Genomic DNA, 27,773 nt, shown 5'->3' on the forward strand with positions numbered 1-27,773 from the left:
GCCGGCGTGAACAGCTCGCCTCGGTTGTCTTCTTCCGTGGGAACGAACGCTCGCTTCCCCGCCTTCTTCCTCGTCTACGTACACATCATCTCGAGCCTGGATCGCCTCCACGCCATCGTCTTCCCCTGCTTCCTCTTCTTCATGGAGCCGAACGCCGCCATGATCAGCGCCTCCGCCGTGCCTCTACGTCGCCTCCCGGGCCTTCGTTTTGTGTCCTACAGGATCGTGGTGAGCTCCTGCTCCTCGCAGCCTTCTCCCACGTTGAATCACCACTTGTATACATCATATCCATCATGTCCGAGGCCTCGTTTTCCCATGGCCACAAGCTTAAGCTCATGCCTTGCTTCACTGCCCGGTTACTGTTGCACTCGTTGCACACCCATACTCGCTCACACCACAATGCACGCATGCAGTGCACCTCCCGCAACTCGCGCGCATGCACAGGGCCTCGCCCAGCTCCAACCGCCTGCCTCACTGTGCTCCACTAACATGTCCGCAAGGCTCCATCAGCTCCTGCCCCGTGCACACCCTTGAACCCCGCATGTTCGCGCACTTCGCCACAAGAACCCTCACCAGTTCCCGCACGCCCGCCACTATTTTGTAGCCGCAACTCGCATATTGGGTGTTACACTGGCTAAGGGTAAAGAGGCAAAAAAACAACATCTGCATGTTGTTCGGTAGCCTACATAGCCTGCGTGGGGCGAAACGAAAGGTGGGTTGTTTGGTTGCCTGCTTGTTTAGGTGAAAACACAAGCCATGGTGTTTGGTTACATGCAACGCATGTTGTCTGGTAACCTCTTTGTCGAGGTGGTGAGGTTATCAGCACAGAAAGAGCGTGTAGAACAAACCGAAGACACACACATAGATAGCATATAAACATAGTTCTAAACAAAAGCAAGTAGTTTTAAACATAGTACTGCACTTAAACCAAGCAGTTTTCAAGCAAAGCAGTACGACATAGTCGATGCCAAACTAGCAAGCGCAACAGAGAGTTGTCCTAGACGTTCACGCTGAAGGCGTTGTCGTGCCTCCTGCACTTGGTCACCACTTCAATGTCATCATTGTTGTAGACGATCACCTTGAGTGTGTCGGGAGTCAGCAACTTGAAGGTCATCATGTACCCGATGTTCATCTGGTGGACGGTGGCGAAGGGTACCCAACCCTAATCGAGGGTGACCCTGTCGTTCATCGCCCGAATAGTGATCCTCCATGCGCAACTGGTGGATCTTTAGCTTGAACTCCGTCGGCACGACCGGGAAATGTTTTGTGAACTCTAGGGGCATTGGTAGACACTCCAACTTTGGGGCAAGGATGGCCTTGCAGAAGTGAGTTGGCCCACCCTCCTCATGGCAGTGCCCGTAGTTCCAGCACTTGCCACTGCGGGGCTCCTCCAACACCACGTCATCATCCATGGGCGGCACCACCTCCTTGCCCTTCTCCATTGCTGGCACCACCCCCTTTCCCTTGTTCTCCGTCTTGATCTACATTATGAAGAGCACAAAGTTCAAAGGTTGATTGGCATTAAATCCTATCGTCCAACACCCTATATTTACCCACCCAAACGCTCATGACTTACCCAACACCACACTCAATTAACCCTCTCTGACTCTCATTCGTATTCTACCTCTCCATTGCCCTGAACTCCAAGCCCAACCCCTTCCCCGGGGGCATAGGATGGAGGGCATTCTTCCTCGGGTGCTCGCACCAAATTCGAGAACACCATGGAAGTGTGTTGTCCTCCGATCATCAACATCAGCAAGATCACCCGCAGCACTTCGGCAACATCATTCGCTGATCGCCGCCGCCAGTGTGAGAGTGGGAGAATGGAGAGAGGGGAGAGAGCGGTGAGGGAAGGTGAGAATTATTGTCGGTGCTTCGGGAAATAACACGACTTCTCGGGCGTGGCTCCTCGCGTGTAGCCGCCGCCACCCACGTACATCCCGCAATCCTGGCTGTGGAAAAACTGGCGACTCTGGGGTTCCTAGCGGGTCTGGCTGGGAGGTGCTTTGAACATCGTGCGATGCAGGCCAAACAGTGAACACATGTAACCAAACATGCCATTTTCCTCCCGCACGGGCTTGGTTGGGCCTAATACGGGCAACCAAACACGCCCTTTACTCATCCGTTTTGATGAATGGTGTTGGAGGTGCCCTTACATGCATCGTCTCTAGAGATCCATCCAAAGAAATCAATGAGGTAAACTGGACATCTCTCAGAGATGATTGAGAACAACCCAACTTGATAACCGTTTTATCCTCGTAATCTTCTAAGATAAAAGTAATTCGGGGCGAATGTAGTACTAGGCAAATGTTTCCTGCGTCATGATTGACTCAATTAGTGTGTGTCGTCTCTCATGGAGTTCACCCCGCATACATTTTTTTAGGCGAAAACCGTAGAACAATTGTTCTACGGTATAGTTTTCATTAATCAAAGAGCATATGTATAGAAAAATACAGGGCATGTGCCAAAACCAAAAAAATCTACCACTAACCAATTCCTCTCTTAAAGTTTAAACGAGAAATATCAAGGTCTTCTGTATGCAGTTGGTTAAACAATGGAACCAAGTCTGCCTTAATCACGTCCCAAAAGCATTGATAGAACTCTGAGGGAAAGCCATCCGGACCCGGAGCTGTGTTGTTTTCCATTTGAAACACCACAGTTTGAATTTCCTCCTCCGAAAACGGGGAGGTTGGGAATTCATTTTCCTCTTCCGTAACTTGAGGGATGTCATGAGTAACAGATTCATCCAACTAAAAATTTGTTTCAACTGAAGGTCCAAAAAGCTCCTTGTAATACTTAGTAATGAAAGTTCTAAGTGGTGCGTCCCCCTCAATTCGGCCTTCCTCCTGGTCAAGCGCGAATATGTGTTTCTTTCTATGTCTTCCATTGGCAAGCATTTGAAAGTATTTCGTATTATCATCACCTTGCATAAGCGAATCCGCCTTGCAACATTGGTACCATTTAATCTCTTCCTCGCGTAATAGGCGGGCAATCTTCTCATTTAGATTGCTTTTTTGCTCAATCTCAACAGCAGACAGAGGCCTGACCTCCGCTATTTTATCAAGGGAATCGATTAAGATAGATAGTCGCAGTTTTTCTTTTTTTGTAAATGCCAGCAGTATGCTTGGCCCATCCATGGAGGAATCGGCGCAAGGCGCGAATTCGATCGTTCCATCGTTGAATGGGTGTGTTACCACGAGGTTGACACACCTACACTTTCTTAACAAGGTCATGAAATCCCTCTCTAGTGAGCCATCCAGTTCAAATTTAAACTGGTGACGGGTAGAACTTGGGATTGGTTGTCCAAAATCGGTTAGCAAAGGAGCGTGATCTGATAAGGCCTCAATATGTTCTAGAGCTCAAACCGATGCTAGGGGATATTTATATTCCCAGTTGGTGGTAACTAGCACTCGGTCAAGTTTTTCAAATGTTGGCACTGATCGGTTATTGGCCCAGGTATACTGACGACCATACATCGTGATCTCCTTCAGATCCAGGTTGTCAATAACAGCATTAAAGAGGAAAGGCCACCTAGTATCAAACCGGTCATTGTTTTTTTCCTACTGATATCGAAGGATATTAAAATCCCCCCAATTAACATGGGCTGGGGATTGTCTCGACAGGTGTTAACAAGTTCTTTTAGAAATGCAGACTTAAACTCCTCTTGAGCAACGCCATATACAACCACCAGACTCCAAAGGAAGTTGTTGGACTTGGTTCGAAGGTGGAATTTGATATGATAATCCCCCTTTGACGTGGACAATAGTTGCAAGTAAGTAGAGTTAATACCTAGCAATATTCCACGGGACCTCCCGGTCGGCAGCAATACGTGCCATTCATAATCCAAACCACTTGAAAAGTGGTTGAGAGTACGTGTTGGAAAATCACATTTTCCCGACTCAGTGATAGCTACAGAGTCCAACGCATGATCCTTTATACAATCGGCAATGTGTTTGTGTTTAGCCAAGTCACCAAGACCTCTGCTATTCCAAAACATGCCTCTCATGCTGAACCAATGTTTTGTTTAGAGACCTTCGCCTTCTTAGAAGAGCGCCCTCTTTTCTTTGTTGAGTTAGACTTGTTCTTACGCACCAACGCGACAAGCTCACAAAGCGTAGTGTCGCGTACAGTATCGTCAAGGTCTACTTCAGTCGTGTCTTTAACCAAATGAGAGAGAAGCTTGCCTTTGTGATTGGCATCAGCATCCTCATCCTCCTCATCTGACACGAGAGGGTCAACAAAACTCGACAATTTAGGAGAAACCGTAAGCCGGTCGAACTCCACTTGTTTAAGAGCCTTAACCGAAAAATCTACCTCTTTCTCATTACGTCCTAGTGACACTCCAAGTCTAGTGATATTTGAAGAAACTTTGGATTTATCAAAAGACATAAAAGATTTGCAAGGGGTACCTTCGAAGTCGAGGTTGCGCACAGTTGTCCTACGCATGGCCTTCACCATAGAGTCCTCATCGGTGGCTGCTGAACCGTCAGTCCCGACGTAATGACGCCCGCTGTGCCTCAGCGGCGAAGGAGAAACATCGGCCGCCAAGCCCATCCGGCGCCCCCGAGAGGCGGAGTAGTCTGCTGCGGTGATGAAGAAGACATCCCGGCGACCCCGAGAGGCGGAGTAGACTGCTGTGGCGATGAAGAAGAAGATCGTATTGCCCAAGATTAAGGAGGCTAATCGTATTCAACAATATCGACCGATTTGCCTTCTGAATGTAGGTTTTAAAATCTTTACGAAGGTCGCAACTAATCGGTTGAACGGGGTGGCTGACCATGTCGTAAAGCCCACTCAAACAGCATTTATGCAAGGCCACAACATATTAGATGGAGTGGTCGTCCTGCACGAAACTATACATGAGCTTCACCGGAAAAGGTTGAATGGTGTCATTGTGACGCCCCCGATTTAATCGTACACTAATCATACACGCAAACGTGTACGATCAAGATCAGGGACTCACGGGAAGATATCACAACACAACTCTACAAATAAAATAAGTCATACAAGCATCATATTACAAGCCAGGGGCCTCGAGGGCTCGAATGCAACAGCTCGATCATAGACGAGTCAGCGGAAGCAACAATATCTGAGTACAGACATAAGTTAAACAAGTTTGCCTTAAGAAGGCTAGCACAAACTGGGACACAGATCGAAAGAGGCGCAGGCCTCCTGCCTGGGATCCTCCTAAACTACTCCTGGTCGTCGCCAGCGGGCATCACGTAGTAGTAGGCACCTCCGGTGTAGTAGGAGTCGTCGTCGAAGGTGGCGTCTGGCTCCTGAGCTCCAACATCTGGTTGCGACAACCAGGTAGAAGGGATAGGGGGGAAAGAGGGAGAAAGCAACCGTGAGTGCTCATCCAAAGTACTCGCAAGCAAGGAGCTACACTACATATGTATGCATTGGTATCAACTGGAATAAGGATATTATATGTGGACTGAACTGCAGAAAGCCGGAATAAGGGGGGGATAGCTAGTCCTTTCGAAGACTACGCTTCTGGCAGCCTCCGTCTTGCAGCATGTAGAAGAGAGTAGACTGAAGTCCTCCAAGTAGCATCGCATAGCATAATCCTAACCGATGATCCTCCCCTCGTCGCCCTGTGAGAGAGCGATCACCGGTTGTATCTGGCACTTGGAAGGGTGTGTTTTATTAAGTATCCGGTTCTAGTTGTCATAAGGTCAAGGTACAACTCCAAGTCGTCCTGTTACCGAAGATCACGGCTATTCGAATAGATTAACTTCCCTGTAGGGGTGCACCACATTCCCCAACACGCTCGATCCCATTTGGCCGGACACACTTTCCTGGGTCATGCCCGGCCTCGGAAGATCAACACGTCGCAGCCCCACCTAGGCACAACAGAGGGGTCAGCACGCCGGTCTAAACCTAAGCGCACAGGGGTCTGGGCACATCGCCCTTAGCACACCTTCACGTTGCGAACGCGGCCGGAAGCAGAACTAGCCCCCTTAATACAAGAGCAGGCTTACGTTCCAATCCGGCGCGCGCCACTCAGTCGCTGACGTCACGAAGGCTTCGGCTGATACCACGACGCCGGGATACCCATAACTACTCCCGCGTAGATGGTTAGTGCGTATAGACCAAATGGCCAAACTCAGATCAAATACCCAGATCTCGTTAAGCGTGTTAAGTATCCGCGAACGCCGACCAGGGCCAGGCCCACCTCTCTCCTAGGTGGTCTCAACCTGCCCTGTCGCTCCGCCTCAAAGTAACAGTCGGGGGTTGTCGGGAACCCAAGCCCACCTCTACCGGGATGGAGCCACCTGCCCCTTCAGCCCCCATCTCCGAACAGTATCATAAGTAATGTAACTGTGTAAAGTATATAGTATATGCCCGTGATCACCTCCCAAAGTGATCACGGCCCAGTAGTATAGCATGGCAGACGGACAAGAGTGTAGGGCCACTGATGGAACACTAGCATCCTATACTAAGCAGTAGGATAGCATGTAAGGGTAACAACAGTAGTAGCAAGGACAGGCTATGCATCAGAATAGGATTAACGGAAAGCAGTAACATGCTACACTACTCTAATGCAAGCAGTAGAGATAAGAATAGGCGATATCTGGTGATCAAAGGGGGGGCTTGCCTGGTTGCTCAGACAAGGAGGGGTCGTCAACACCGTAGTCGATCGGGGTACCAGCAGCAGCGTCAGACTCGTAGTCTACCGGAAAGAAGTAACGGAGGGGGAACAAAATAAATAACAGAGCAATCAAATGTAACACAAAGCAAGACGCGGCAATACGTTGCTAGGGGTGACCTAACGCAGGGATAGGTGATATCGGCGAAGGGGGGAAACATCCGGGAAAGTATCCCCGGGGTTCCGCGTTTTCGGACAGATGAACCGGAGGTGAAATGTTGCAGGTTCACTATGCTAGGGACGCGTGGCGGACGAACGGGCTGCGTATCCGAATTTGTCTCGTCGTTCTGAGCAACTTTCATGTACAAAGTATTTTCATCCGAATTACGGATTAAAAGATATGATTTTCTAAAGATTTTATTAATTTCTGGTATTTAATTAATTATTTAAATTAATTCGAAAATGAATTAATGACATCAGCATGATGTCATGCTGACGTCAGCAGTCAACAGAGTTGACTGGGTCAAACTGACATGTGGGTCCAGTGGGACCCACCTGTCATACTCTGCTTAGGTTAATTAGGTCTTAGTTAAACTAAGTACTATTTAATTAAACTAACTAGTTAATTAGATTAATTAAACATGATTAATTAACTTAATTAATTCACTTATTGATTAATTAATTAATGTAATTATTATTTATTTATTTATTTATTTTTAATTCTTTTTTTAATAAAGTTCTGGGGATGGGGCCCCCTTGTCATAGGCCCCTGGGGGCTTAACGGGCGCGGGCGAGGCTGGAACGGGGCTCCAGCGGGCGCGGCCATCGTGGCGTCGGCCGCGGTAGGTGGAGCGAGGGGGAGCCGGCAGCGAACGGCGCCGGCGAAGGGCGGCGCCATCGGAGAGTGGTGGCGGCAGTCGATGGAGGCTGCGGCTCCAGCGACAGGGGCATTCCATGGCGCGCGTGGGAGGGCGAGGTAGGGCGCGGCCAGCGGTGGACGGCGCCAGGCGAAGGAAGAAGAGGCCGGTGGCCACGGTGTGTCCATGGCCGGAGCGGGATGCGGGCAGAGCGCACGGGCGTTGGCGCCCAGCCCGAGCGGGCGTACGCCCAGATCGAAGGGGAAGCCGCCGGCCACAGGCACAGCGAGGTGAGGTAGGCTGGGCGAGGCGGGGCGTCGGACCGAGCGAGGGACGGAGTCCCAAGGCGGCAAGCAGCCGGGAGGGGTGGACGCGATCAGGGCCGGCTAGCAGGGGCGCGCGCGGACACGGCGAGCGCGCAGCCACGGCGAAACGGCGACGGAACAGAGGGGGAATGGGGAAAACGTGCTCACGGGGCCCTGTAGTTGTGCTAAAAATGAGCTCGGGGAGGCGCCGGAGCTCGGGGTCGCGATGATCGATGACGAGGACGAAGGCGGCGCGACGCAGCCGCCGGGGAGGAGGAGAAGGAGGCAGGCCAGCGACGTGGTAGTGGCGACGACGGGCGACGGCATCGGGTCGAGGAGGAGCTCGAGGATGGGGGAGGTCGAGGCGGCGGTTCGGCGTGTCGGCGATGCGGGCACCGGTGAGGGAGGGCACTCCGGGCGACGACAGTTGGCGAAAGGGGCGCGGAGGAGTGCGGGAGGGGCGGCGCCGGCGTCGGGCCCGATCCCGATTGGATCGGGGGGAGAGGGAGTGGGGCGCGAGTGGGGGAGTGGGTAGTGGGGGTGGGTAGGGTTTCCCTCGATGGGTGGGGGGAGTAGGGCCATATAGGCCAGGGGCGCGGGGTGGGCCGACGCGCTGGCTCGAGGCCCAGCTGGGCCATGGCCCGGTGGGGGGAGGGGGTTCTCTCTTTTGTTTTATTTTGTTTTACCTTTTCATATTTTCCTTTTCTGTTTTGGCTAATTGTTTGGGCACCAAATGAGTTTTGTAAAATATGAGAGTTGGCCCAAAATTCACAACACAATATATCCTACCACCAAAAACTAGTTTGGGGTAATTATCATTTCATATTTATTTTTTTATTAATAAAAAGGTTAGTAAATATTGTTTTCAGCCACTGTTTGAGGTTGTTTAAGTCACTTATCAAATTTCAATAATGTTGTTTACAATTTTATCATAGCCTCTGATTTATCTACTATTTATTGAACATTTTAGTTTTAATATTTGAAAAAACTTTTATTGTTTGCTTGATTTTGATTTTGAATTTGAATCGGTTTCGAACTAACGCGAGATTACTAACAGTAATCAAAGTGACGTGGCATCGGTAACGTGGGATTACTGTAGCCTAATTATCCGGGCGTCACAGTCATTCTTAAAATAGATTTTGAAAAAGCCTACGATAAAGTTAAGTGGCCCTTTTTGATGCAAACTTTGCGCATGAAGGGGTTTTCACCAAAATGGTGTCGCTGGGTAGAGAGCTTTGTTTCTGGAGGCAGTGCGGCCATAAAAGTTAATGATAACGTTGGCAACTATTTTCAGACAAGGAAGGGGCCGCCAAGGGGACCCCGCCTCTTCTATTTTGTTTAACATTGTGGCCGACATGCTAGCTACCCTCGTTGAGCGGGCTAAGCTGGACGGTCAAATCAGTGATGTCATTCCACACTTGGTAGAAGATGGTCTATCTATTCTACAATATGCGGATGCCACTATCCTTTTCTTGGATCACGATCTAGACAATGCAAGAAATCTCAAGTTGCTCCTATGTGCTTTTGAGGAACTTTCTGGTCTCAAAATCAATTTTCATAAGAGCGAACTCTTTTGCTTTGGCGATGCTGTAGAATCAGCACCTGAGTATGCTAAGATTTTTGGATGTCAGCTCGGGCAGTTTCTGATTCGATATCTGGGTATTCCCATACACTATCGGTGTTTAACTATCACTGAGTGGAAACATGTGGAAGAGAGACTTGAGAAACGTCTAGCCAGTTGGAAGGCCAAACTCTTGTATTACGGGGGACGTTTGATCTTGATCAATTCTGTCCTAAGCAACATGGTTCTATATATGTTGTCATTCTTCCACCTACCGAAAGGGGTTCTCCAGCGACTAGACTACTTTAGATCCAGATTTTTTTGGCAGTGCGATAATGAATCCAAGAAATATCGACTGGCTAGGTGGAGCGTATTATGCAGACCTAAAAGTCAAGGGGGCTGGGAATTCAAGACCTTGAGATAAAAAATATTGCTCTTCTCAGCAAGTGGGTTTACAAACTACTCTCTGAGAATGGGGTATGGCAGGAAATCATTCGCAACAAGTATGTGAGATCCAGTGCCATTTCTCAAGTTCATTGGAAACCCAGGGATTCGCATTTTTGGAGTGGCGTGATGAAGGCCAAGGAATTCTTTTTCCAATTTGGGACCTTCTCGGTTAGGGATGGTTCTCAGGTTCGATTCTGCGAAGACACCTGGCTAGGGAGCAACCCACTAATGGTGCAATATCTGAGCTTGTACAGGATTGTCAGACATAAATTTGTCACGATCAAACAAGTTTTAGGACAACAAAACCCTGATATTTCTTTCCATAGGGACCTTCTTGGCCCTTGTCTGGCAACACGGAATGAATTACTCACTCGTCTGGAGGACATTCAACTGTCAGGTGAGCCGGACGTTTTTTGATGGAACTTGCATCAGAATGGAAAATTTTCTGTCAAATCCATGTATGATGCAATGGTTCATTATGACGTTCCAGTTGATAACAGGAAATTGTGGAAGCTCAAAATTCCTCAAAATTCCTCTAAGAGTGAAGATTTTCCTCTGGTTTCTATATAGAGGAGTCATCCTAACTAGAGATAATCTGGCACGACAAAACTGACATGGTTTAAGAGATGTGTCTTTTGCCAACATGACGAGACTATTAGACACTTATTCTTTGAGTGCAAATTCACTCGGGTAGTTTGGGCCATAGTTCAAGTAGTTTTTAATTTATACCCACCACGTAGTGCACGTAATATGTTCGGCAACTGGTTGTGGGGTATTGATAAACAATTTTCTGCACATATTCTTGTAGGAGCGGCTGCCTTATGCTGGGCACTGTGGCTTACCAGGAATGATGTGATCTTTAATAACAAATCTGTCTCATCCTCTATGCAGGTTATTCATGTTTGTACATGATGGCTCCGTACTTGGTCTATCCTGCAGAGGCCGGAGGACAAGGACCTTTTTATAATGGCGTCTACACGGCTAGAGCGTTCGGCCAGGGAGGTTTTCTACCCCCATGGATGGCGGTGTGATCTACGGATAGGATCTGCCGCATCTTAGCCTCGACATGATTTATTTGCTTTGCTTTGTACCGAATTATTTTTACTCTTAGGGCACTCTCGACTTTTTGGCTGTGTGCATATAGCTATGCAGAGGCCGGGCTTTCTTTCGATGCGATTGTATCATCTCGATATATTTATTCAATAAAATGTCCTTTATCGAAAAAAACCAATTCCTCTCTTAGGGAACCTCATGGAATTAAGATGTGTGTAAGTGGGCTACTTTGTGCTGTAGGGGGACAAGGTCTGTTTTAAGTAGCACCCTCCAGGAGGAGAGACTTGGATTGATCTGTCAAAAAAATTTGTCATTCCTTTGCATCCAGATCTGCCAGCAGGCCATAATAATTAAGTTCATACAAACTTGAATGTGCTGCTAGACCCGGAAGCCCACGGCTCCTCTGATCTGCTGATCATCGCCCATTTGCCGGTGCCGACGTTCGAGCAGCCGCTTACTGCCTCGCAGGAAGATTGGAATAAAAAGGTTCAAAAGGGCATTGCCACACGCGACAAGATGGGACTGAAAGAAAAGAGCTCGAGGTGTGCAGTGTGGGAAATGGGCGAAGGAAAAAAGAAGGCGTCGGTGGAGGGGCATGCAATGCGGCAGGGCCCCCACTTATTATCGGCGCGGCGGACGGACGGACGGGGCGGTGCAGAGATATGTGGGAGGGAGGAGGCACCGCGAACGGAGGACACGGGACTCCTCTTCTCCACATGGGGGCGTACAGTAGAGGTCTAGAAGAGGAAGGGGCGGGGCCATTGATGTGCTGTGCGGCCAGATGCGGCGCGGTCCCTCCGCTCCGGCGTAACCACCACCTTCTTGATTCCAACCCACGCAACGCAACGTACCAAAATCTCTCGTGTCCTCCCATCAGATGTTCAAGTTTTTTTACGCGCCGAAGCAGAAGCGAAGGCCATGGATTTGCTCGCGGCTACGTACAGAGTGGGGTGCCTGTGTTTTATCACTTTGGAGTTTGGACTAGGGCACCCGGTGCGCAACCAAGAGCGGCATGTCGGTTGCATTGATCGTCACGGGCTAGTACTACGAGGTCGGCACGTCGTTCCACCGGCATCTCTTTCCTCCCACCTCCCATGTCCATGTGCCTCCACATGCGCGGAAATGTATGTACACGGAATTCAGAATAGGACGTCTGTGCTCTACCACAGTGTCGATATTTACCGCAGCTAGTACGTACAGTACGCCGGATTCAGCGTTTGCAGAGACGGGACAAATAAAGAGAGGTATGCCACACCGCAGTTAAGCATCGTCACTTACTGCACGAACATCCAAAGCCATCGTCACCTCTTCCTTCCTTTTTTTTTCTCGAAAATACCTCTTCCTTCCTTGAGAGCCGAGGAACAAACTAAGTTTCAGGAAGGCACTCATGATTGCTCCTCAAATGGCGTTGCAGATAGGGTGCCTGTCTTTATCAGAATCGCACCTTCAAACACTGAAATGGAGCGATATGCAGTTATGCACATACAGGGTAGCAGGAGTCGATCAGGGCCACATACTATTACTAGAAGAGATCACACGCGAGTCGCTACAGACCAATTGCAGCTATTCTTTTCTTTTTCTACCTTCACGCAGTGAGCGACGCGAGCGTGGCGGGGCAGTTCATCTTCATCGAGACCAACCGTACATTACTAGCTCAAGGACAAGAGTGAAGCACGTGGGATTAGTTTACCGGTGGACTTTTTTTTCGAAACGAAGGTAAAAAGATTTGGTTAACGGAAAACCAGCCAAAAACCGTCACAATCCGTTGAGCGGTACACATAGTATACCCCACACACTCCTTTCTGAAGAGGGCTTCATCGAACTAGCACACATGCGTCATTAATCCCGAGCAAGCGACTCTAACTTGATCATAAACAAGTATCAACCCAACCCATTCCATAAGGGTCATGTGAAGACAAATGAAGATTTGCACCATTACTCAGCCACTCGCGTCCAGGACGACGCAACACCGGCTCCGATGGAGAGCTACGAAGAACTATGTAGTGGCTGGTGTGCCAGTAGGGTGAGTTGGCGACAAGGCTTCTATGGCAACGATGGCGGTGGTGAGCGAGGCCGGAAACACGACAATGGTTGTATTAGTCGGCTCTTTTTTTGTGTTTGTTGGATTGCCTTGGTTTGTTTGTTGCTGTGAAATCGGAGCTGCGGCGGCGGGCCCCTGTGGTAATGATGACGAGCAGCAGGTGGTCTATTCGGTGGTCTTTATGGCGGGGGCCCCTCCAACTGACTCCACCCTCTCCTTTCAAAGACGAAGCCCTCAAGAACGGCATGACGCAGTATGCCGTCATCATCCGATCCATGAATGCACAGATCCGAGGTTTCCTTTGAAGAAAGGGTCGGTATAGAGATGAGCGCTTCACCACGGCAACACCTTCAAGAAGATTGCGACGCCCACAAACGCCACCGTCGCAGCTTCGGCCATAACCGGAGTCAAGCTTCCGCCCCATGTCGTCGCACCACACCCATACCTAACCAACTGAACCTCCAGCAATGCATCACCATCTGTCGACGGAGAACAACAAGGAGCCGCCTAGTCAGCCGCACTGTGCGGAGGCCGCAAGCGTCCAGCCATCAAATCCAGCCGGCAAACCACGACTGGCCATATCCAAGACTTCCCACCGCGGACTGAAGCCATCGCGCCCTGCCAGCACCGTGATGACATAATGTTCGAAAATTCTAAAAAAAATGCATACCGACAAAGGTATGTCCACGGCACAAAGTTTTGTGTAAAAAAATATTTTTGTTTTGTCTCAGTAAAAAAGATAGATTTTACTGCTTCTAAATAGCGTTTCACGGCATAAAATTTTGTCTTTTTTGCACATGCTACAAAAAAAAGTTGTTTTTCTGTGAAACTTTCTGCACACACATAGAATATGGAGATGTCCGCGCACATTTTTTTTTTAATTTTAACATTGCAAAATGTGTTTTTTAAAATAAGTTTATATATACCCGGATTCATCCATGCACTTCTCGACTCGAGATGGATTTGGTAAACCCTACCGAGGACCGCAAAACCGTACTGTTCTACCATCGTGTCCTTTTCACTACCCCATGTGAGGTGCCAATAAATTGCTTCCATGCGCCGGTACCGACGAAGTTAATGTCCCCCTCTCCATCCCCACCCGCGTAACGAACCCAAACTGTAGCTCAAAAAACAGCTCTGTGCACAAAATGGAACACCAAAGACCCCCTGACAAGTGGGTCTCCGTCGTCTACAGTCTGAGATTTACTCAATGGCGCGACTGTGAAACGAAGCCTTGTAAGCTCTGGTCTATTTAAGCACCCACTGAGCTTCAGCTCACCGCCACTGCCATCCAGTTTCAGAGTGCGCAACCTAGCACGAAACCTCCCAGAAGAAATGAGGCTTCGTCATGGAGCACCAGTTGCTCTGTCCGTGCTCGTGCTGCTGTGCGTCCATGGAGGACAAGAAGCGGAGGCTGCGGGAGGCGGGTTCGTGAGGGCGCAGGGCACCCGCTTCGTCATCAACGGCAGCCCCTACTACGCCAACGGCTTCAACGCCTACTGGCTCATGACCATGGCCGCCGACCCCGCGCAGAGGGGCAAGGTCACCTCCGCGCTCAGCCAGGCCGCGGCCCGCGGCCTCTCCGTCGCCAGAACCTGGGCCTTCAGCGACGGCGGCAGCAATGCGCTGCAGTACGCCCCCGGCAGCTACAACGAGAACACCTTCAAGGTCCTTGCCGGCATTTTGCTAAACTTTTCTCTTCGTAACTTGTACTTTCTGAAACATTCGGTTTATTGGATCATTTGGTTCCTTTCCTTCAGCTGCTATATAATTCGCCTATGATTCTGTTTCCCTGAGAGGATTTTTGTTTGTTGTTGCTGTTGTTGTTTGTGCGTGCAGGGGTTGGATTTTGTGCTGTCTGAGGCTAGGAAGAATGGGATTAAGGTGATACTGAGCCTTGTGAACAACTACGACACTTTTGGAGGGAAGAAGCAGTATGTAGAGTGGGCAAGAGGGCGGGGGCAGGCCGTCGGATCTGAAGATGACTTCTTCACCAACTCTCTTGTCAAGGGCTTCTACAAGAACCATGTCAAGGTACTATAAACAAGAACAAATCTTGAGTAATTTGCAACGTTTTCTTGCAAGATTTTACCATCTTTATTTAACCATTATTTGGTCCTTTCTCGATGAAGTAAAGATGCTTGGTTTTCTTCTTATTATTACGTGGGAGAAATTACAAGATTTTGTGGAGTATAGTTGGCAATCCTTGTTCTTGCTTTTGCTTTTGCTTTTGCTTTGTGGTGTAGGAGTATTACTTTTCAGAAAACATAACCGTGAAACCCTTCCAGGGGATAAATATTCACCATTGACAAGTACCACCAAGGTCAAAATAACGTAGAGTAACTACTTAACTGTTTTGCTCTGCTCAGTACGTAGTATGTCTACACCGGGGCACCGAGAGTGTCAGTATTCCGACGATTTTTTTTAATTTTAATTCGTGGGAATACTGTTAGATGGATGCTTCTGGACACCAGACGACTAGTCAAACACCACTCGGCTGGGCCGTGCTCCTACTGTCTCTCACTGCGACATGATGATACCTCTCTGAATCTCTTTATTGGCACTCCCGGCACGCTCGTGACAACTTTACTTTTGCATCATGGAAGACGGTGCTGACGAGGGTGAACACGGTGACCGGGGTGGCGTACAAGAACGACCCGACGATCCTGGCGTGGGAGCTGATGAACGAGCCCCGGTGCCAGTCCGACCTCTCCGGGCGGACCATCCAGTCGTGGATCAGGGAGATGGCGGCGCACGTCAAGTCCATCGACGGCAACCACATGCTGGAGGCCGGCCTGGAGGGCTTCTACGGCGCGTCCTCGTCCCGGGCCGCCTCCGTGAACCCGGCCGGGCGCCAGGTGGGCACCGATTTCATCGCCAACAACCAGGTCCCCGGCATCGACTTCGCCACCGTGCACTCGTACCCGGACCAGTGGCTGTCGAGCTCCGACGACCAGGCGCAGCGGAGCTTCCTGGGCAGGTGGCTGGACGCGCACATCGCGGACGCGCAGGGGACGCTGCGCAAGCCGCTGCTGATCGCCGAGTTCGGCAAGTCGCAGAGGGACCCCGGGTTCAGCAGCGCCCAGCGGGACGCGCAGTTCGGCATGGTCTACGCCAAGATCTACGAGTCAGCGCGGAGGGGCGGCCCCACGGTGGGCGGGCTCTTCTGGCAGCTCATGGCCGACGGCATGGACTCCTACGGGGACGGCTACCAGGTCATCTTCGCGGAGGCGCCGGCGTCCACCACCGGCGTCATCACGGCGGAGAGCCGCAAGCTCAAGATGCTCGGCAAGGCGTTCGCGCGGGCCGAGCGCGCCAAGCGGGACGCGGGCGGGAAGGTCACCGGTGGCAATTAGAGAAGACCACCGACCACGACTACAACAAAGGATAAGAATGCGTGCTTTCTTTCGTGTGTGAGTGAGTCAAGTTCTCCTCGAGATGATTCAAGATTATTCATCCGGGAGAGAAGGAGTAATATTTGTCATCCTTCTTGCTACCTTCCTTGGGAAGAGGACATGTTTTCTTCAGTGTTTTTGTGGATCACGAGATAGCCAAATGTGGACTGATCATCATGGCTTCGGAAGAAGCAGCCGGTGATTAGAACCTTGATCATACTGGCTTTTAGTTTTTATCCATCTTGATCTTAGTGAAAATCACTTGCGAAATACTGGAAGCCGGTGACTAATGAGTATGAAAGCCTGCCTCATTATATTGGACAAATCATAACAGACAGGTTTATTATTATCTCGGATCATACGAGCATTATTAAGCATGTAACATATGCACACACATGCTTTGCATGCCCAAGACCAAACCGACCTGAAGATTAGACAGCTCTGCGGCTCATCCGCCCACCACGGGGGAACCCTATGCCGCCTTCGCGAACCCAATCTTCATGTTGCCATAGTCGTAGACGGTATGGTAGGCTCCCATGAATATATCGCCCAGGATCCTAGGACAGCAAGTTCTCACTGTCAGAGTCGTGGACAGCAGTTTCGTGGAGCATTTACTTTCAGTATTTCAAGGGTGTTTAGCACTCCAACGGCTGCAGATAAATCTCACAGATGAAGAAACCTTAATTACTAATAACCCGTTTGTGTTATGAGAGTTCAATAGTACTCCCTTCATAAACTAATATAAAAGTGTTTAGATCACTATTTTAGTAATCTAAACGCTCTTATATTAGTTTACGTAGGGAGTACTACACTAAGATGGGGTCAACGTGGATAAAAGCAAGAGGCTCTGAGAATATAAGGGGTGCATAATTTTACCAGAGAGGGCCACGGGGACGAGGAATGTCCATGGCCGTGAATCCGCTGATGCACTGGGTAGCATCCCCCTCACCGATCTTCAGGATATACTAACAACGGAAATCAAAAGTGAAACAAATTCAGTTTACTGCAAATAAAAACAGAATATACAAATCTGAACGTATGACAACCACTTGCATAGAGCACTCAGAATTTTGACTAAGAAAGTAAGTAGTACGTAATAGCTGTAGCAGTCCCCTATATGTAACCTTCGCCACCAGTTTGTGCACTATGGTCTCCACAGGTTGTTGTTTCCTTTCCGGTCGTACTAATTTAGTTGCAGTTACCAAACATAAAACTGAATGACCAGTCTTAACTATGACTCTATGAGTGGAGTAATAAGCCTTGTGTGTCTCTTAAACTTTCATGTACAAGCAAAAAAAATTTAATCAAAATCATGCTTAGCTTCATACATCAGTGTCAGTACGCCTGTGTGAAACCCTAAGAGAACTCGTCTACATTTATTTTTTGAAAATGAAAAAGACCCTAGCAAGAGAACTGATCTACTGAAACTTACATGCCTCTGTGTCTAATATGTTCTTTCCAAGAGTATTAATTTCGAAAAGTATAGGACCAAGTCTACAACATGGATGAAAGGACTGAATAATCTTCATCTCGAATGTTTTAAAAAAATGACAGTATTTGCTAAAATTCTAAACATGATAGCTAATGTGGATGTAGTTCCACACAGAAAATGCGCAATGTAATAACCATAGAAAAGCAGTACTTGCTCTGGTGTCAGCACAAACTGTTTGCCCCCGATGGAGAAAGCGATGTCAGGCATGGATGCAAGTCTGCCGCAGTCCACAGATGATTCTCCCATAGGGCTAGGAATACGGTCACATAGCTGCAAAGTTGAATCAGTTTGCCAAAGTTTGTAAAACTGTGTTACGATGTGATTCTCTCACTGGTGTTACAAGATATACTAGGAAACATGCCTGATTAATGTACTTAAAAATAAGATCCTGAGTTTGATTCTTTGCAAGTTGGTTCGTCATCCATACAACAGCCATCTCACAAGCATGGCACATGACATCATTTGATCTCCCACCTTCATGATCTAGCACACTTCGAATACCAGCCCTGCCATCACATTACATGCGGAGACAATGTATATAATATGAAAGGTACATCAATAAAACAATGTGAAAAGTAAAAAGGACGTGAAACCGACTTCATGCACTTAAGCTATGTTTCTTAAGTGCCGGTTAGGGAAAAAATTGGTGAAGTTTTGGTAATCAAAACTGTAGCAAAAGAATTGGGTCCAATTTGAGAACCCACGGTAAAAATAATTTTCTAACACAAAAGTGCCATGCAGACATAAACTCGGCTCTGCATTGTTGGTTCTAATCCTGACGCCGAATCTCATATCCCCAATGGAGGCTTTTTTTTTTGAGAATGACTTTTTTTTGAAGTGCCAGATTTTGAATTTGGCCAAAAAAAAATCCATAAATTTAATACTCTGGTACTTGCATTGGCATCATCCATAATCAAGTGACCACTAATTTGCAGCTAATTGCAAGTGTAAATGCTAAGTCTATACATCGACATGAAAGGTGCAACATTTTTTGATCTAATCAGTCCAAACCATCTAGAAGATTGATCAAATGGATGAGAAAATAAGTGGGGACCTTGTACTTTGTAATTACTCACACACTAATTACTCTCTTATTTGCACAAGTATTCTTTTAATTTTATCAAATAATTTTCCTTTACTACTCGATGTTTCAGTCCCATCTTTTTCTGGTTCAGTTTACAACTTGTGTTATTGTGCACGGTGCTCTCTAGATCCCTTCTCTCGGCTATGTATGACAATATATATAATTCATGTGATAGACACACCTCCTCTCAGTTACATATGTCAGTATATATTTAGCTGCATATATATTTGTGTAAGATGTGCATGAGTGTGAAAAGTACAAGAGTTCCCAACTCTTACCTTACACCTTGTGTTCCATCTGGAGTACATAGACCGACTAAAGAGCATATTTTTGATGGATCCATCTGCATCATAGACCCGAAAACAATATATTTATAATCCTAACATAGGACTAATCAAACAAAAAAGGTTCCTCTGAAAATGTTCGAACCTCCTTTAACAGCAGATCTAGGATCCGTTGCCCATACTGAGAAACAACGGCCTTGCACTCTTGGCTGACTACCCCAGGTGCACCGATCTTTTCATTTATTTGAGTAATTATCGCCTGCATATTTCAATGTTGAATCACTAGGTTTAATACACATAATGATTAATCTAAAAATGGAATATGCACCCACCAGAGTAGAAACTATAAAGCATAGATAAGGATATGCACATATCATGCTTTAAATGGTCTACCAGGTTCTATTTCACTGATCTTCACATTCTGTAATGTACCCATTGATCCACACATGCTTTTAGAAGTTTTTAGTTACTAAATTTATTTGTAATAGTTCAAGAGCATCATGCAATTTTTTTTATGTCGTAGTGCTTGCCCTTCAGGTGTAATTACCATAATTTAATCAAAATAGAGTCTATAAATATAATTTATCAAAGCATACACCTTGTTACAATGCATATTTCCTCTGCTAAAAGGTAAAACTCGAACCGAAAGCTTATGTTAAGGAATAACTCCTTTAGGTTGCTACAAATGTTTATTGTGCTGACTTGATATTGTGAAGCCATTTTCCTTGTTTATGGAGATTAAGATAAACAGAGGTCACAGCCATACCGTGGGGCCAGAAAGCAATGAAGTTCCAGAATCTGCTATAGCTGCACAGCGAGACGCACATAATCCTAGTACATAGAGAGTATAAGAAAAATATTATAAACACTTTGTTATATACATGTACATTGGGCATGCGTAATTTTTTTATAGGTCAGAGGTTACTACCTGTGGAATTTCCTCCAATCAAGACATCACCCATATCAAACTGCAAAAAGCAAGTCAAAATTTATCAGCACAAATCAGTTACCACCTTTTGAATTTTAAAATTACTCAACTAAGTGAAAGAGATCCACCTGCCAGTATCCCTTCCTAGTAACAGGGACATATGTATGATCTCCGTTATGATGATTAGGATCAATTCCTCCAAACACAATTTCTCCCCCTTGCCCTTCACCGGCATGTCTGTTCAACCACAATGAGAAAATAGGGCTACTAACTAGGCCTTGGCTAACCATGTTATACCTACAGGTTTTGTTGTGATGTTAGGGATAACGAATATGGTCTACATTTTAAGTAAGATATGCCAATAAATCAGAATAACCCTGAGTGCGGTACGTGCATCTTAATAATACACCATAAATTTTGCATAAAGTAAAATACTCACATCTACTGGTGACATCACCACCAAATATGTACAAGATATTTAGATGGAGAGACTTGCTCACCAGACAGGTACAACATCACCTTTCGAGATTTCTTTAAACCCAAGACCAAAAATGCCATCAAATTTTGCAACCATAAAAGTAATACTTGGTTCCCTGGTAGCTTCAATAAAATCCTAACATGGTAACATAATGAAATTAGTATACTCTAAAATGGGATGCACAGGATCAGATAGCATAAAATAAGTGTGCAATTCAGATGCAGGCATAAACCTGATTTTTCACAACTACATCACCAACTTGCACATTGTCCTGGCTAACATAGCCAGAAATTGCACCAGTTCCATACTGAATTGCAACTATTTTTCCTGCCAAGAGGGGGAATAGAAATTACATTCTCAAATTAAACATAATTTGCCTGCTTGCTACAAGTTAATGTAAAAAAAAGCCTAATGCCCAATTGGCTAAAAAGATCCTAATATAAGAAACATGCACGGAAAGTGTGTTAGAGCATCTCCAAAGGATTACAAAAAAAAAACTCTCCCAATAAATGGCTATTGGGGCTCTCCCAATAAATTTCCGGAGGGTTTCCAGGTGGAGTATTTTTTCAGAGCCCCAATAAAAGTTTTATGCCTAACTGTGACCATTAATTCTATATGCCTAAATTTGACCATTAATTTTATCAATAAAAAGTGAGTTATATGCCACAAAAATTATGTCATTGGATGCACATTTGAAAGAACTTTCCGATGATATACTTTTGATAACATATAATCTATATTTTGCTGACCAAAATTATAAATCAAAGTTTGACATGAAAGTGGCCTTGTATATAGAAATGGAGGGGGTATTATTATCTTATTATTAATATTGTTGTTGCTGCTGCTATGATGGTAGTTGGTAGTACTTATTTATTTCTCTATTAGCAGACTGTACAAAAGAGGAAAGCTATAACTTTTGATGCAAACAGTAGCTAAATCAATGGCTACTACTAAACTCTTTCATGTTATTAGTTTATAATTTCTCCATTCTATCACAGGTGTGAATAATGAATAATGTATTGACTAAGCTGGCTAAACGTTGAAAGAGTACAATATAAAGCAGTCTCAATATCACCCTAGCAATGAAATAATCCAGCCAAACAAGAAATATGTACCAGTGATAATTATTTTGGCTTAACACCCTATCAATACTTGAACACATAATTTGTATTTTTGACTAGCTTGTGCAAAAACGCTGGTGGCCTTTAAAAACATAAAGATTGATAAGAAGTTGAAAGTAAATTTGGTCTCATGTTTAAAAAAAAGAAAATTTGGTCTCTCTGATGTGTAGCTAAAATCTGAATAACTTAGAATAAAAAATTCAGATATTAGATAAAGTTTTATTTTATTTCAAAAAGTAAGACTATATTCACTCCGAGGCTCTTCTTCCTGGTGTACATCCCATATTCCCTTTAAAGCCAGCTTCAAAAAATTCAACAAAGTGGCTACTAATGGGCTCACCACGGTTGCTAACCATGCCGTCCGGCCATCTCAAACGACTTTCATGCAAGGTAGAAATGTACTCGATGGAATTGTAATCCTACATGAGACCATTCACGAGATGCACCGAAAAAACATTAGTTGAGTAGTTTTCAAGATTGACTTCAGAAGGGCCTATGACTAGGTCAAATAATCATTCCTTCAACATGCCCTAATAATGAAAGGATTCTTCAATAATTGGCGATAGTGGATCCAAAATTTTGTTACTGGAGGCAGTGTGGCTGTCAAAGTCAATAATGACGTAGGCCATTACTTTCAGACGAAAAGACTACAACAAGGTGATTCCATGTCTCCAATTTTATTTAACATCGTTGATGATATGTTGGCTATTCTAATTGATTGTGTCAAGCAGGATGGTCAAACTGCAGGAGTAGTACCACACCTTGTGGATGGTGGCCTCTCTATTTTATAATATGTCGATGATACAATTCCTTTTATGGTACATGACCTGGATAAGGCTCGAAATCTAAAAATATTGCTTTTAGCTGGTGAGGTGGCGGCTGAGTATGATGACATGTTTGGTTGTGCGCAAGGCCAATTTCTGATTAAATATTTAGGAATACTGATTCATTATCGACGTCTCACTAATGCGGAGTGGAAACATGTAGAGAAGCACTTAGAGAAACGGTTGAGCAGTTAGAAAGACAAGTTGCTCTCTGTTGAAGGACGACTGGTCTTGATCAACTCTGTCATCATAAATATGGTTCTCTATATGCTTTTTGTCCAACTCCCAAAATGAACTTGCTGATTATTTCGAATCCAGATTCTTTTGGCAAGGGACAGTGAAAATAAAAGGTCCAAACAGGCCAAATAAAAGTGTGGTTTGTAGACCGAAAGACCAAGGTGGGCTTGACATTCATCCCCTACGGGTCAAGAATGACGACTTACTAAGTAAATGGTTGTTCAAACTACTTATTGAGGATGAAGTTTGGCAAACCCTGCTACGCAGTAAGTATGTAGGGAAAAATGACGTGTTCCGGGCCTATTGAAAACCTGGTGACTCACACTTTTTGGGTTGGTTTAATGATGACGAAGAAACATCTTTTTTTCTTTGGATTCTTCGTAATAAAAGCCGAGCCAGAGATTCGTTTCTGCGAGGACAACTGGTCAAAAAATGCCAGCCTTCGAGAAAAATATCCATCTTTGTACCACATTGTGCGTGATAAGAATGATACTCTTGCGCATGTGCTCAATTCATTTCCGCTGAATATTTCTTTCAGGCAGGATTTGATTAGCCCCCCGTCTTATGTCATAGCAAAATATGTTAGGAATTGATTAACCTAACACAAGGATGTGCCGTTTTTCACTGAAACCTCACTACATATGTGCTCTTCATAGTCAACTCTATGCACTACGTGTTCACGCATTCAGTGGTCCCAGTGGATAATAACAAGAAAATTTGGATATCAAAGATTTTATTAAAAGTTAAATCTTTATGTGGTATCTTTGGAGTGGAGTTGTGCTAACTAAAGACAATCTCGCTCGACGCAACTGGCAAGGAAGCAAGAAATGTAACTTTTGCACTCACACCAAGACAATCAAACATCACTTTTTCCAATGCAAGTTTGTCCGTTCCACGTGACCAGTCATCCAAATAGCATCCAATTTGGATCCGTCCACAAGTGTTGCCAATATTTTGATCATTGGTTGGACGAAATTTTAGATAGGTTCAGAACCATAATAAGGGTGGGAGAATATGCCTTATTATGGGCACTTTGGCTATACAGAAATGATTTGATTTTCGGAGGCAACAACACATGTCCTTTGCGGTTTATTTTCTGTTTTACACACTCGCTTCATGCGTGGTCTATGCTACACTGGACGGAGCACCAACCGTTGTTCAAGATGGTGTATGCGGTTGGAACGGGTGGCCAAGGAGGTCTTTACCCAACATGGGTGGTAGTATAATCTTCAGATTGGTCCACCACCTCCTTCAACATAGGCATAGTATCCGTTGTATATGACTATACTGCTGATCAGTGTAGGAGCTTGCACAAAATGGTTGGGCGGGCCAGGCTGTTAAGATTGCTACTAGCTGGTATTTGTGACCCATGGGCTGGCTATAATAAGAGGATCTCCAGAGCTGGGTGAGCCATGACCCATTTGGCCTTGCCTAACCTCTGCGAGTGCTGTTGATATATCACATTTTTTATCTTCTTCTGTCAGTTTGTTAGTGTTTGCATCTTATTTATGCAGAGATGGAGTGTTGTTCATCATGCTTTATATCCGCTTGATACTATATTTTGTGTTAACAAAAATGCTCTTTATCGAAAAATCAACAAAAACAAAATACTGTGGAGCTTGAGAAGAGATTACGATAGGAAGGGCCAAGGCACAAACCATTCTTCTTGTACGTGCTGGACCGCTTGGCCTTGTAGCTCGCATGGAAGTAGCATGCAATCTGCAGCATAAATCACAAAACGCGCACTCCAGATTAGTTAGTATGATAAACCAAACTGTGTAGAACCCTGAATCACGGCAGCCAACACGGGCGGGGCGCACCGAGAGGAAGCACTTGGAGGAGGGCACCCAGAGGTTGGAGCTGCCTGTGTCGAAGATGACGGTGAAGTTCTGCGGCGGCGTTCCGATGCCGATCTCGCCGTGGTACTGAGCGTTGTGGTAGTTCTTCAGTGCCACGACGTGGCCCTTTGCCTCGGCGTCATCTCCGGTGAGGCGGCCAGCGACGAGGACGACGCCGTTCTCGTCGACTGGTCGCTTCTTCAGCGCGATGCGGACAAGGCCCTCCGCGGGCGTGGCGAGGAGGGCATGGAGGAGCACGTTGGAGAGGAGGAGGAGGTGGAACACGAGGCGGCCAGTTCCCATGGTTGCGCCGCGAGCTGCAAATTACAGAGAGAGAGAGAATACCGATGAAGTGAGACCGGAAAAGGAGCAGACCACTCTGGGGCGGGGGGTGTCAATTTATGAACTTGATTGGTGTGGCTATATGATCACCCAATATGTCGCAAATTCTGCGTGATCGATTGAAAAAGTTGATCCAGGAAGATACTGGACCACGGTTGTGTTCACGCAACAAAAAGGTTTTGCAGCTTGTACCATTCCCACAAAAAAGACAGAATTTTGCTTGTGCGTGCAGTGTACTAGTGTCTACCGCACGGTTCACAAATCTCACAAAGCACGAGCAGAAACTCTCTTGTCATGTTTGCAAAAGGGGAAAGTTCCAAGAACAAAAATCTCCCTCTTGATGACATTCATTGGATTCTTGCGGATTCGCCCGCCACACCACGTCCAGATGGACATAGGAGAAATGATTCAATTGTTTTTTTTTGGAGATCAGACAAGTGTGTACTTCACTTGATCATGCCTTCTGCTTGTGATCACCCTTCTACACGTCGATCTGAGTTGGGGAACCGTGTGAGCTCACCAATTTCGTGTTGCTGCATGCATACTTTGAGAATGCATACAAAGACTACTGTTTTGCTAATAGTTTGCAAAAACATCAATTTTGACTTTTTGAGTAATCCGCCGTCGGCCCCTCTTCTTCTCACCGCAGCCGCTGCCCTTCTGCTGCCGCTGCATCTCTCCCTCCCAACACCGCCGCCCCATCTTGCCGCCATCACTGCTGCCTCCAGCCGCCGCCGCCGGCCCCTCTTCCTCACACCGCAGCCGCTGCCTTTCTCCCTCCCCACGCCGCCGCCGCACATTGCAGCCGCTGCCTCTCTCCCTCCCCACGCCGCCGCCGCACCTTGCCGCCGCTGCCTCTCTCCCTCCCCACGCCGCCGCCGCACCTTGCCGCTGCCGCCGCCGTCGCAACCTGCCGCCGCAGCCCTTTCCTCTCCCCATCGCAGCCGCCGCCGCTGCCTCCCTCCCTCCCTTCTCATCTGCCACAAAAAAACCTAACCCTCATCAACCTTAGAGCAACTCCAAAGGGCCGATCCATTTCGTCCGCCTGCGTCTGTTTGGTCGGCACAGACAAAAGTGGCGGCCCAGCGCGTCGACCCAAACCCAAATCATGTCCGCGTCACGTCCGTGCCAACGCATTTGCGGCCCAAATTTACGCCCCAAATGCGTCGGCGCGGACGCCGAACGGACGCTTCGGCGTCTTCTCGCTATCCGCCGTGTCCTCACATGGCAGCCGTCCAACTACCCGCTGCTCACGCGGTCAGCTTAATTTATGACGACGGGCCCACACATCAGCGACGGCGCTCGTCCCTTTTTAAGCCGACCGTGCGGCAGGGCCGTCCTCATCCATACTCGCCGTCCACATCTGCCCACCTTTGCTCCCTCGTCGCCGGCAAACCCTAGCCACCACAACCACAGCGAGATGGGCCTCTTCTCCGGCGCCAGCGGCAGCAAGGCCAAGGGCAAGTCCCCCGCCACCCCTTTCCCCTTCGAGTTCCTCCCACCTTCACCGGCGCCTCGCCGGCAGAGGCAGCGCGTCAACGTGCCAGTGCACCAGGCGGAGTGGCACTGGCAGAACCGCCAGCCTCTGCCGTATCCGGACGTGACGCTGCCGCACGACTGACATCTGGATCCAGATAGGATCCCAGTGCCGGCGGCGCCGCGGACGGCTCATGCTCATGCGGAGGAGGTGCGGCGCCGGCGGGCGCTGCTGACGCCGGAGCAGCGCCTCGACAAGGCCTACGCAACCGACTCGCTCAACTGGGCGAGGTGGTTCGCCTTCGAGCACGAGGAGGCGAGGCGACGGGGCGTGCGCGAGGTCGACCGGAGGCCAACGCCTCTCGTCGTCCGCGCGGAGGACCAGGCGGCCCTTGCGGTCGTCTACCGGGAGAGCGAGGAGGATGAGCGGCGCAGAGCGGAGGCGGCAGAGGCGAAAGAGGAGGCCCGCTACGAGGCGGCAATGACGCAGGCCCTTGCCCTCTCCGAGGCGGGCGACATCATGGTGCCGCCGGTGGCCCCGCCGTCCCCCGTCAAGCCGGATCCGCAGCCGTAGCCCGAGCCCATCGCGCGCTTCTCCTGAAATGGAGTGTTGCGCGAGTGGGTGTCCGCGCCACCGGTTTGGCTGGGGGCGACGCCGGCGCAGGAGCAGGCGTACCTCAAGATGTGGCGTCAGCGCTGGCTGGAAGAGGAGCGCCGTCGCGGTGAGTACGAGGAGATGCTCGAGCGCGACCTCGAGGAGGAGCAGCGCGAGGCCGAGGAGGAGGCGCGCCAGGCCGCAGCTGCACAGGCGGCCGCACACCCCCCCACCCCGGCATTGCCTGCGCCGGCACAGCCCGACATGGCGGCGCTCTGGAACACGGCGTTCGCTTGGGCCGGGCCGGCGCCGACGCTCATCGACCTTACGGACCCCGAGGAGGAGGACGACGACGCCTAGGGCAGTGCGCCGCCTCGTAGTTTAGGCTGTTTTTTTAAATGCAAATGTGTGGACACGTGGACTCTCGCCGGCCTTCGTGGCCGGCTTTAATGTTTAATTAATGATGTTTCTCTTTTTTTAATATGCATGCGTTCATTTTTTTTGGCTTCGTCAAAATGGGTATCGGCCAGCGTTGGGCGCAGGCGCCGACCCAAATGCCGAAGCGGGCATCCGTGTTCGTCTGGCCGACTCAAACGTACAAAAAGCGGACGGAATCGTCGTCCGTTTGGGTCGGCCCGTTGGAGTTGCTCTTAGCCACCACATTTTTTTCTCATCTCCATTTGCTGATGTCGCCATGGACTCCTCCTTCTCGGGTGCCTCCAATCCTTTAGCCAGCCCCAACCCGTGGACCGGTGTGGTCCATGCCCAACACACGTCGGTTCCTTGCGGCCCCGCACCGAGCCTCCTCGGTCCGCGCCTGACC

At 47.9% G+C, this 27,773-nt stretch overlaps 2 protein-coding genes and 1 pseudogene across 3 annotated transcripts; 1 reads left to right on the forward strand and 2 right to left on the reverse strand.

The window, feature by feature from the left end:
* Nucleotides 1-997: 997 nt before the first annotated feature.
* Nucleotides 998-4,554, reverse strand: LOC147980036 (uncharacterized; annotated as a pseudogene).
* Nucleotides 4,555-14,116: 9,562 nt separating this feature from the next.
* MAN7 (Glycosyl hydrolase superfamily protein) lies at nucleotides 14,117-16,383 on the forward strand. Its single transcript, XM_048707926.2, has 3 exons — nucleotides 14,117-14,524; nucleotides 14,696-14,890; nucleotides 15,463-16,383. Exons 1-3 carry the CDS (start codon nucleotides 14,192-14,194, stop codon nucleotides 16,210-16,212), a joined length of 1,278 nt encoding a protein of 425 aa, XP_048563883.1. The 5' UTR covers nucleotides 14,117-14,191; the 3' UTR covers nucleotides 16,213-16,383.
* Nucleotides 16,384-16,541: 158 nt separating this feature from the next.
* On the reverse strand, nucleotides 16,542-24,965 carry LOC125544298 (aspartic proteinase oryzasin-1-like). Of its 2 annotated transcripts, none has more exons than XM_087547328.1 (13): nucleotides 24,520-24,965; nucleotides 24,358-24,418; nucleotides 20,750-20,844; nucleotides 20,540-20,652; nucleotides 20,168-20,336; nucleotides 20,040-20,079; nucleotides 19,878-19,942; nucleotides 19,257-19,370; nucleotides 19,106-19,170; nucleotides 18,105-18,249; nucleotides 17,894-18,013; nucleotides 17,131-17,216; nucleotides 16,542-16,804 (listed from the first exon to the last, which is right to left on the reverse strand). In XM_087547328.1, exons 1-13 carry the CDS (start codon nucleotides 24,838-24,840, stop codon nucleotides 16,750-16,752), a joined length of 1,449 nt encoding a protein of 482 aa, XP_087403454.1. In that variant the 5' UTR covers nucleotides 24,841-24,965; the 3' UTR covers nucleotides 16,542-16,749. The 2 variants fall into 2 exon arrangements, with proteins under 2 accessions (XP_087403454.1, XP_048563882.1); XM_048707925.2 differs by having other exon boundaries at nucleotides 16,542-16,808; nucleotides 17,128-17,216; nucleotides 24,520-24,963.
* Nucleotides 24,966-27,773: the final 2,808 nt, after the last annotated feature.

This window comes from Triticum urartu, chromosome 3A, assembly GCF_056163025.1.
Source record: "Triticum urartu cultivar PI428250 chromosome 3A, HENAU_Tu73, whole genome shotgun sequence".
NCBI classification, from domain to species: Eukaryota; Viridiplantae; Streptophyta; class Magnoliopsida; order Poales; family Poaceae; genus Triticum; species Triticum urartu.

Coding starts and splice junctions, on each gene's coding strand:
- MAN7 (XM_048707926.2), top strand. CDS start 14,192: ATGAGGCTTCGTCATGGAGCACCAGTTGCTCTGTCCGTGCTCGTGCTG. Junction 14,525..14,695: donor ACAACGAGAACACCTTCAAG/GTCCTTGCCGGC, acceptor TTGTGCGTGCAG/GGGTTGGATTTTGTGCTGTC. Junction 14,891..15,462: donor TCTACAAGAACCATGTCAAG/GTACTATAAACA, acceptor GCATCATGGAAG/ACGGTGCTGACGAGGGTGAA.
- LOC125544298 (XM_048707925.2), bottom strand. CDS start 24,840: ATGGGAACTGGCCGCCTCGTGTTCCACCTCCTCCTCCTCTCCAACGTG. Junction 20,080..20,167: donor CTAGGAAGGGATACTGGCAG/GTGGATCTCTTT, acceptor TGCTTTTTGCAG/TTTGATATGGGTGATGTCTT. Junction 18,250..19,105: donor GATGGAACACAAGGTGTAAG/GTAAGAGTTGGG, acceptor ATGTGATGGCAG/GGCTGGTATTCGAAGTGTGC.